The sequence below is a fragment of the Crotalus tigris genome, unplaced genomic scaffold (assembly GCF_016545835.1).
Source record: "Crotalus tigris isolate CLP2741 ecotype Arizona unplaced genomic scaffold, ASM1654583v1 scf7180000020062.1902635, whole genome shotgun sequence".
Lineage (NCBI taxonomy): Eukaryota > Metazoa > Chordata > Lepidosauria > Squamata > Viperidae > Crotalus > Crotalus tigris.
The window spans coordinates 335,447-345,730 of NW_024097841.1; the positions used below are offsets into that span (position 1 = coordinate 335,447).

The 10,284-nt window shown below is 41.9% G+C and overlaps 1 protein-coding gene across 1 annotated transcript in view; it reads left to right on the top strand.

Moving 5' to 3' along the window:
- The window catches only part of AR (androgen receptor), a 209,445-nt gene extending 203,666 nt beyond the window's left edge, over positions 1–5,779 (top strand). Inside the window, exon 8 of the mRNA XM_039365373.1 lies at positions 639–5,779. Within this exon, the coding sequence (XP_039221307.1) occupies positions 639–794 (156 nt within the window). The 3' untranslated portion in view covers positions 795–5,779. The remainder of the gene's footprint in view (positions 1–638) is intronic.
- The last annotated feature ends 4,505 nt before the right edge of the window (positions 5,780–10,284 follow it).

The following is a 10,284-nucleotide window of genomic DNA, read 5'->3' on the forward strand; positions in this document are numbered from 1 at the left end:
GGGATGGTGGGGAAGTAAGGAGGGAGATGCTTTATGCAGGGTTTAGGGAAGAAAAGTAAATTCCGTCTGAGTTTGAGAGGGGGAGGGGGGAGGAATGCTGAGTTAAGATGGTGCAGGTAGAAGCCCTTCAGCTTTGAGAGGTACCAGACGGGGTGTCTGGCAGCAACTCCTCTTCCATGGACATCAACATGTTGGGCCACATTCTGGGGCAGCCCTTGGCCACAGAGCAAAATGGCCTGGCCCTTCTGTCTGAAGATGAGCTTTTGCCTTGATGGTGGGCTCAGATGATGAGAAGAAGATGATGTTGGGCACTGCTTGCCATGTGTAGCTCTAGAAGCTCCATCAAAACACAAGTCAAACCCTGCAAAATGTTGCATATTTTCTGGTTTCAGGAGAATAACATGTTCTTACAACACACGTCCAGCCAGGACAAGGGGATATGAGGGATCTCTGGGTATTCTTCCCCCTTCCCTTTGAAGCAACCACACACTTTTCACTTTTGGAACCGTCGGTGGCTCCCCAGTCCTCCTGAGTGCAGGTGGCAGCCCTCGGGGCAGAAGGTCCCTCTGAGTGTGCAGTCACTAGTCCTTGGAAGACAAGGATGCCTCCGTGTGACAACCTCCCTTTTCCTCCTCTAGATTGCCAGAGAACTGCATCAGTTTACATTTGACCTCTTGGTGAAGTCACACATGGTGAGCGTTGACTACCCTGAAATGATGGCTGAGATCATCTCGGTGCAGGTCCCCAAGATCCTTTCTGGAAAAGTGAAACCCATCTACTTCCACGCCCAGTGATGGCAAGCAGCAGATGGCCTCCTTTCCTCGCGTCTCTCGACTCCTGCACTGCAGTGCCTTGGCACACTGTGTGTCCTCAAAGATGCACAGTAACCACAAAGAACTCTTTGCTGTGCCCTCTTTCAGGTTTCTCTTCTCTGCTTTTCCCTGCCTTCCCATAGAGAGATCTGTCTGGACATTTGCCAGCTTCAGTGGCTCATTGTGTGTGTGAACTTTGTCTTCCGGTTTTGTGTCATAGTGCCTGGCAGCACTGTTTACACTTTTGTGCTTGTGCATTCCCCACTGTGGCTTTGGTGGCCCTCTGCAACCAAGGGAAGTGTCGGTTCAAAAACATACATAGCTGCTTTTCTGGTGGTTCTTCTTGCTGCTGTTTATTTTCTAACCAATGGCAAGCAGGTCATTAATGCTGAGATAAGGGAAGACTTTCGAGCTGGGGGGGGGGGTGTATTTTGGGTTTGTTTTAGCAGTCCTTGCAACTTCTTTTTCACCTGGGCTACTCATCTCTTTGAGAAAAGGTCTGAAGTATACCTGGAAATAATGAGAGATGTAAACCCCAAAGCAGACAAAGAGAATGTAGTTGATACAGATGATCTGTGGGCATCTGCTAGACTTTAGTTTCAGACAGAGCTTTATTTGCACATACAATCAGGCTTAAGACACCCATCATTGGTCCAACTATGTACACAGAGCATAGAATAACAGGATTGGAAGGGACCTTGGAGGTCTTCTAGTCCAACCTTCTGCTCAAGCAGAAAACCACAGACAGCCATTGTGTTCCCAGCACTCAGACCTTCAGCTTCATCTTCTCTCCTGAACAGACACAAGGAGCTGGGTGTTGCTGTTGCAGTGGCTATTGCAGAAGGCCCCTTTGAAGACGCTGCAGCTGCAGTTCCCTAACACTGAGAGCCCAGTTCATGCAGTGGTACTGGCGGCCACAAGAATGGGCAGGAGGAATAAGAAGGGCTGGAAGTTTACCCAATGCCCAGAAGTGATGGGGCTGTTTTGCAGCTAGTACTACTTCATCTTTCTTCTTCTGTGGACCATGAGCCAGAAGTAAAAACATTTGCCCAGTGAATGTGAACACATTCCAGTCGTGAGCTTTTTTATCTTTTCATGAACTAACATACACACACACTCTCTCTCGCACGCACACACACATTATTCTTTTAACTTTCTAGAGACTTTCTTGGCTCAATTGCTTTTTGCTGTATGGCAGGGAACAGTCTCAGAAATCATAAAATCCATGAACCTTCCTGGGAACACCCATCAGCATTGTCCTAGCCCATCCCAGGACATTTCTTTTGAAACTTAACATGAGCTTCTAATGTATTAAACCACACTACAAGGAAAAAATGGTGGAGCCTCTTTTCCTTTCTGCAATTTCTGTTGAACAATAGGAGAAACGGCCTTATCAAAGCAGATAAGGAAACCATCCTCTCAAAATTATACCTCATTTTTAATGGAAAATAAAGTCCCTTTTTCTAATCCAGCTGTACTGTGATATCACTTACCATGAAATCCCATGAGCTGGAATCCAAAGATTCAAAGAAGCCATCTAGGTGAATTTTTTGTTTTGTTTTTCAGAAAAAAAAAATACACCTGGGCATTTTTGCTGAAAAGAACATTTAAAACGTGTCCTTAGATACCCTAAGTGAATGTGTGAAAAGTCTGTGGTTGTAATGAGAACATTATCTTGATTTATTTTCCTATTAGGCATCATTTTTTAGCACAAGGTGATGCTACTGAAAATAACAGAATTAGGATCAAACGTTTGGAAAACTGCCTGGCCCTCATCAGGCCCTGCCCAGTTCTTCATCTTCTGTGATTTCAAGATGTCTTGCTCTGATTTTAAAGCTGGCCCACCTTGGGTCATTTTGATCTGACGCTTAAGTTCATTAATTACCTGGCCATTTTTGTGTCTTTGATGGATCCTGCACACTCCAGGCTTCAGCTAACGGAAAAACAAGGTTACATTTGTAGCAACGCAGAGTTAAAATGACCAATGTTCGGTTTCATCTCTGCAGAAACAAGAACTATAAAACAGCAATACATTGAATTAGCTGATGCTTTGGAGTGATGCTGTCCATTGCATTGCTAAAGTAAATTTATTTTTGACCTGCATTATAATTTTTGGATTGTTAACAATAATTAGAAATACCATTGAGATACGCTTCGGTTTCTGTATAGAGGTTCCTCTCTCCTTCTCTCATTCCTTAGAGCAACAGTGACAATGCTATGGATGTTTGGGCTTTCCTGAACCTTGTTCATGCTATCTCAAGAGATTTTTTTTAAAAAATACAATGAAGCTCTTTTTTAAGACAAGAATCTACATTTTGGGTGCTTGGTCTGAAAACCTCCTCCTCCCACATACAGCAAACCAGATGAATTGCACTCTTAACCATCTTTCCCTGTAGACTTAATCTAAGTTCATTATTCATTTTAGAAATATTGCCTCAGGCGCCCTTATAAATGAGTGAAGACAAGGCCATCAAAAGTTGGGCAGAAATGCTAAAAGCACTTCTGTATTTGACGAACCCAAATGGTTCAGATCAGATTCAACTTCCCTCCACTGCATTGTACTTGTGATGTGCCTTCCACAGAGCTAGCTGTGGGGAGCTGTGTCCGTGGCTTTCCATTGTGCATGCATGCTGTGCTTGGTTTCAGGGAACTTTCCTCCATACTCAAATCTTCTGAAAATCTTGAAATTCAAGGGCAACATGCATCCTTCATGCTCAGCTGTTGCAAAATGGCAAAGAGTTCCTCCTCTGCCATCTTCAAAATCCACATGCAACCAAAGTGCCACCTGGTAGACCTTTGCAATCTAGCATGGTTGCTTCCTGTTTTTGATACCACAGCGAACTTGCTAGTTCTTCAGGTGCCCCAGGATTACTCAGTTATGGTTGCTGTAACCTGTCATGATTTCTCATCTGTCTCTTCGGCATCAAGCAATCTTCCGATGCGCATCGGGTCCAGGAGAAGCTTGGTCTTCTGACCATTTCTGGAAGATCCTTTCAATCCTTTTTAATGAATGTCATGTAAATATTGGAGAATGGATGAGTGGTGGCCAGGAGTTAAATATTTACTTTCTTCGGTTTATTTTCAGTGGACTACTGCTGCGGCAGTACAAGGGAAAAGGGGGAAAAAGCATTTACATAGTCCTCAGTCCATATTTTTAGTACTATGCATCTTATGCATCAAAATTATCACGCATTTTTAAAAGTGTACTTAGGCTTGAGGACGTTCTATTCTGCCGTATGAAAATTGCCTTTTATGATACGAGAAGTCATTTGCCAGACCTCAATCACTCTGAAAATGCACAGGACTATAAAAGGACTGACAAGCAAGGGGCCGCTGGATGGACGATGGCCTTTCCGCACCGGCTGCTGCCGCCTGCTCCTTTGCCCCGATGAGCTCCCCCTGGGGCGCGCTTGGCCTTGAACCTTTGGCAGCTGGGAAAAAAGAAGACGGCCGTGGATTGAAGGAAAGGTGCGCTCCCGTTGCACAAAGAAGGGACCTGAGCATTTGACCCTAGACAACATCACGATTCTGATGACAACGGCTGTGCATCACAGATTTGGGATTTATTGCATTTTATTTTTCATGTGGGATGTATGTGCTTAAGAATCTTAGATTTTCTGTAGTTAAAGATGCCTATATCTGTGTTTTTCTGTTTTCTTCTGGAACACTTTTTTTCCAATCCTGTCCCTTAATTTTACTGGAACTCTGAATTCTCTTTTGTCTGAAGCACCACGTAAAAGCTTGAGCTGCTTCTGTGTTCACTTGTTGCAGTTTTGACAGAAAGAATGTGTTTGTAGTATTAGTACCAAAGAATGTTATTTAAAGTGGGGGAAGAGATTTCTGACGTAGTTGGACATGTCACCCCCTTGCTCTGGGAGCCCACGGGCCTTCCTCTGCATCCTGCCCTGCTGTTGGGACGGAGGGCCGGTGGGGCTAACCAAGGAAGGCATTTGAAAAGCAATGAAATCCGATTGTACAGATGTATTTCCTGGCCTGCTGAGTGGAGCAGCCAGCCGGGTTTTCTCCAGAGGGGAGGGAATTTCTCTTGTGGGGAAGAGCCCGTTGGTTGCATGATTTGCACTGGGGGGGGGGCATGCACTAATTCTGCTCCCATTTGATCGCACTAAAGCAGGGGAGTCAAACTGAGGGCACACGGGCTAGTTGCATCATACGGAGGCTGCGCCAACCCCAGCTCTGGCAATGCAAAAAAAGTCACGATACGACGTCATGTGACGTGGAGTGATTCACACCCATGCGCTAAAGGCTGTTGATGCACACAGCTCCTCGGCAGGTGGAGGCAAACCGTTTTTACCAGAGAGGGCGTTTTTACAGCACAACCTCAATCTGAGCTGTACACAAGGATTGGGAGGCTAAAGGTTGTGTAGCATTTCTGTTTCCCTCACTGTGCAGCATAGGTGGAGGGAGAAGGGTCCGGCTGTGCCCGGGGGAGGGCAGGGGCTTTGTCTCCCTTGCTGGAAAGGAGCCCCTCTTGGGGTGTTTACCAGGGAGGGATGCAAGGGAGAACCAAGCGCCCATCTTTCTGTGTAATGTGGCTTTCATTTCTAGCGGGAGCAGACGGCTTCTCCCTCAGCTTTTGCATTGACAGTGTGGAGGGGCTCAGAGCAGAGGGGCTGAAGGCATCAGACGTCCGTCCTTGTTTAGAGAGCCTGGTAGGGTGGGGTGGGGCAATAGGCTTTGTTTTTTTAGCTTAGCTGAAGCCAGAAATAATTCTGTAAAAATTGTGGCACTTTTTTAAAAAGTTACATTTGTTAATCTGCTTGTGTATATTTTTAATTAAATCTTTGCATACATAGATTATTCTTAGATGAGATCACCCAAATGGCTGTGCACTAGAGCAGGGTTTTTCAACCTTTTCACCCATTGTACCACTTTTAGGATATGGCAACATCCGAGGACCACCAGTGCCTAGCAAGGGGTCAAAAACTTGATGACCAAAAAAAAAAAAAGGAAAAAAGTGATAAAAGTACAGGTAGTCCTCGACTTACAACAGTTCGCTTAGTGACTGTTTGAAGTTACAATGGCACTGAAAAAAGTGCCCCCCAAGGCACAGCCGAGCAAGACACCTGCCTGCCCGCCCGGCAGCACTCTTCCTCCTGTCCGAGGTTTTCATTGTTGCGAGCATTTCTGTTGAGGATTGGCAGTGGAGGTGGGGTGGGCAGTGTTTGGTTTTTATTCCCCCCGTCTGCTGGGTGGTTGCAGCAGATTTTGTTCACTTCACATGACCCTGGGACACTGTGACCGTCATAAATATGAATCAGTTGCCAAGCATCTGAATGTAAATCACAAGACCCTGGAGATGCTGCAACATTCCAGCTGATCGGCGCTTCTTCTGGGCTCAGCGGAAGCGCCAGGATCAATGCCGAGCTCCAGCTGGAGTCTGGCGCTGATCCTGGCGCTTCCACTGAGCCCTGACAGTCCCAAAGAAGTGCTGATCCTGACGCTTCCGCTGAGCCCTGACAGTCCTGAAGAAGCGCCAATCAGTTGGAAAGCGGCACTGATCCTGGGGCTTCCGCTGAGCCCTGACAGCCCTGCAGCTCCAGCCATCTCTCGCTCAGGCTTGTGCGGTGCTGCCCCCGGTTCAGCTCATTCCCCTCCCCCGCTACCACTTTTCTAGGATGGTCGTGTACCATCTGTCAGGTGCCAATGTACCACAGGTGGTACCCATACCACTGGTTGAAAAGCCCTGCACTAGAGTTGGGGGGGGAGTTAGATGGACTTGTACAGGTTTCTATGGTCTTAATGCAGTCAAATAAGCTTGTGATGCTATAAAATATCAACACCACTCAAACAGCTGAAATGTTGCCCTCAGAACAGCTGCCCATGCAGCGCTTCAGGGCCCAGAACTGCCCGTGAGAGGCATCAAATGGCAGTAGATAAAGAATGCTTCAATTAGGCCAAAAATTCATTGCAGAAAGAATATAAAATGGATGGATGGATTCTTTGTTATGATCAATGATCATAAAATCATTGCATACATAAAATAATAGTGATTGATTCATTGATTGATTGGGTGAATGGATGAGTAAGCAGATCAGTCCAATTGCTGCGCATTTTGCATATTACATGACAAAATTTGGCCATACTTAAAGAGAATAATGGCTTTATCCAGGAAGTGGTCTTTAATGGTGCCAAAGCAGATAGAACCAGCCATTTATTTACTGACACTGATAGAAGAACTTGCACTTGACTTTATTAGTGTCAGAATTAGACACCCAAGTGTAATTCAATGTTGGACACTTAGATGGAGATCCTGAGTACAATCCCGGAAGCAACTGTAGCACAGCTCTTGGAGTGACTGACATGAGACCAGGGCAAACTCTGTTTACTGGTGGGTTGTAGCTATCCGTTCTTAGTTGCGAAGGCTACCTTCTGAGAGTTCATGTATGCCAAGCCTCAACAGACAGAAGTGAACTGAGAACTGTTAAAGAGAGTATGTTACAAGACAAAACATAAGCTTTTGTTTCTAACTTCATTAGCATGTTGTGGGTTTAATAGAAGGTGACAGTCATTGGACAGAGGGCAAATTTCACGCTGTAAACCAATTCTGATCTTTGTAACCTTGGATTCTATTGTTCCTCCAAATACAGATTTAAAAAGTAAACCTTGATTGTCTGAATCCGTGTGTACATTTCTTTTCTTGGCTGCTTTTTTCCTGTAACTAGGAATAGTGGCTTCTATTTTTTGATAGTTTCTTGGTTATCATCTAGACCCGCCATCCCCAACCTTTCTGTTTCCATGTACTGGCAGTGGCGGGGGAAGGGGATGGTTTCATGCACACAACCTGGATCCCACACATGTGCAAATGAAGTTTCATGCACTCACCCACCAAAATCAATCTTATTTTTTTTTATTGAAAATTTTTTAAAGATTTTTACAAAGAACAAAAAGACAACAATAAAAAACAAAACAACTCTCACCCAACCCCTCCCAAACCACCCCCTCCATCCCCCCCGAGCTTCCCAGAGCTGAATATAGGCTTAATTAAAATTTTAAAAATCCTAAAAAAATTAAACAACTTATAAAATGATTAACAATAAAATATATATAACAAAAAAAGCATAAGCATAAAAAAGTGGTTAAAAAAAAGAAAGAAGAAAGAAGAAAAGAGATAAAAAAAGAAAAAGTGCAATCTATAAAATATCAAAATTTATATACAAGTTATAAAAAAGCTAAATGATATTTTTTATATCCAATTTGTATTGTGTGAAATTTATCCATTTTTCCCATACGGCAAAAAATTTCTCTTGCGATTGCTCCTTTAAGAGAGCCGAAATCTTTGCCATTTCCGCCAGATAAGAAACTTTGAAAAACCACTCTTGCAAGGTAGGCAAAGATTCCTTCTTCCAGTATTGCCCTACTAACAACCTTGCGGCTGTAATCAAATTTAACATCAATATAACCTCCTTGGCATCACAATCAGTAACAATACCTAACAAAAACAATTGTGGAGTAAATTTTACCCTCTTTCTAAAAATTCTTTGAATATTCCACCATATCTTAATCCAAAAAGCTTTTATATTTTTAAACGACCACCAAATATGATAATAAGTGGCATCCAGGCAACCACATCTCCAACATTTAGGCTGTAAGTCAGGATACATAAGAGACATTTTTTGTGGATCAAGGTGCCATCTATAAAACATTTTATAAAAATTCTCCCTTAAATTCTGGGCTTGTGTAAATTTGACATTCCTCACCCAGATAATTTCCCAGGTATCCAGTAGAACTGGTTCACCAAAATTTTGTGCCCATTTAATCATACAGTCTTTAATTAGTTCTGATTCTGAATCCAGTTCCACTAGAACCCCATAAATTCTCTTAATGTGAGTTCGCTTTTGATCCTTTACTTGTTTAAAAAGATTTTCATCTTCTCTAAGCAAGCCCATATTACGATCCATCTTCCATCTATCCAGTATTTGTCTGTATTGAAACCATGAATAGGTAATATTTTCATGTAGTAAATCTTCCAAAGATTTTAACTGCCAATTTTGACCATCCCATCTAAGTAGTTGTGTATAAGAGACCCTATCCATTTTAACTCCTTTCCTTATCCCCTCTATCGCATGCCAAGGTATAGCCCATAATGGTATTTTAAAATCACTTTTATAATATTTCCTCCAAACCTGAAGTAGAGAAATCCTTATAATATGAGATTTAAAAACCCGATCCACTTTTTTATTAAAAATTAAATAGGCATGCCATCCAAAAAGTAAATCCCAACCCTCCAGATGGAGTATTTCTACATTTGTTAAATTTACCCAATCACTAATTAATGTTAAAACCACAGCATCATAATATAATTTCAAATTCGGTACCTTGAGTCCACCTCTCTCACGGAAGTCTTGCATAATTTTAAGCTTTACCCTTGGTTTTTTCCCTGCCCAAATAAATTTATTAATGCCTTTCTGCCATTCATTTAAATTAACCTCATTCTTTAAAATAGGTAGCATTTGAAACAAAAAAAGAAATTTTGGTAGGACATTCATTTTAATCACTGCAATTCTTCCCATAAGAGATAACTGTAACTTCTCCCAATTCTTCAAGTCTTTCTGTACCCTGACCCACAGCCTTTCATAATTATTTTTATACAATTTTACATTAGAAACAGATAAAGTAACCCCCAAATATTTTATCTTATCAACAACTTCAAAATCTGTCAGATTAACCAAAATCTGCTTGTCCAGGTTAGTCATATTTTTAGATAATATTTTAGTCTTATTATTATTAATTTTAAAACCCGAAACCCGTCCATATTGGTAAATCAGTTGTAGTAACTTTACTACAGAATAGGTAGGTTGAGACAAAGTAACCACCAAGTCATCTGCAAAAGCTCTTAACTTATATTCTTTTTTGTTAACTTCTATTCCTTTTATTTCCTGCGACTGTCGAATTTTAATCAACAAAATTTCCAATGTTAGAACAAACAGTAACGGTGACAATGGACATCCCTGTCTTGTACTTTTTTCTATTGTAAAAACCTCTGACACACCCCCATTAACAATAAGTTGTGCCGTTTGTTTTTGATATATAGCACCAAAAGCTTGTAATATTTTTTCTCCAAAATTCATCTCCTCAATTACTCTTAACATAAACTGCCAATTCAATTGATCAAAAGCTTTTTCAGCATCTAAAAATATCAGCCCTGCAGAGATTTGGTTATTCTTATCTAAATATTCTAATAAATTGATAATTTGTCTAGCATTATTTTTCATATACCTACCAATTATAAAACCCGATTGATCCTTATGTATAAGCTGATGCAAAACCCTCATAAGCCTATTCGCTAAAATTTTTGCAAAAATCTTATAATCTACATTTAAGAGAGATATAGGCCTATAATTCTTTGGTAAAGTAAGATCTTGATCCTCTTTTGGAATCAAGGATATAAAAGCACTACGCCATGACGGAGGAATCTCTGAGCCCTGTAATATATTATTTAAAAGCTCACATA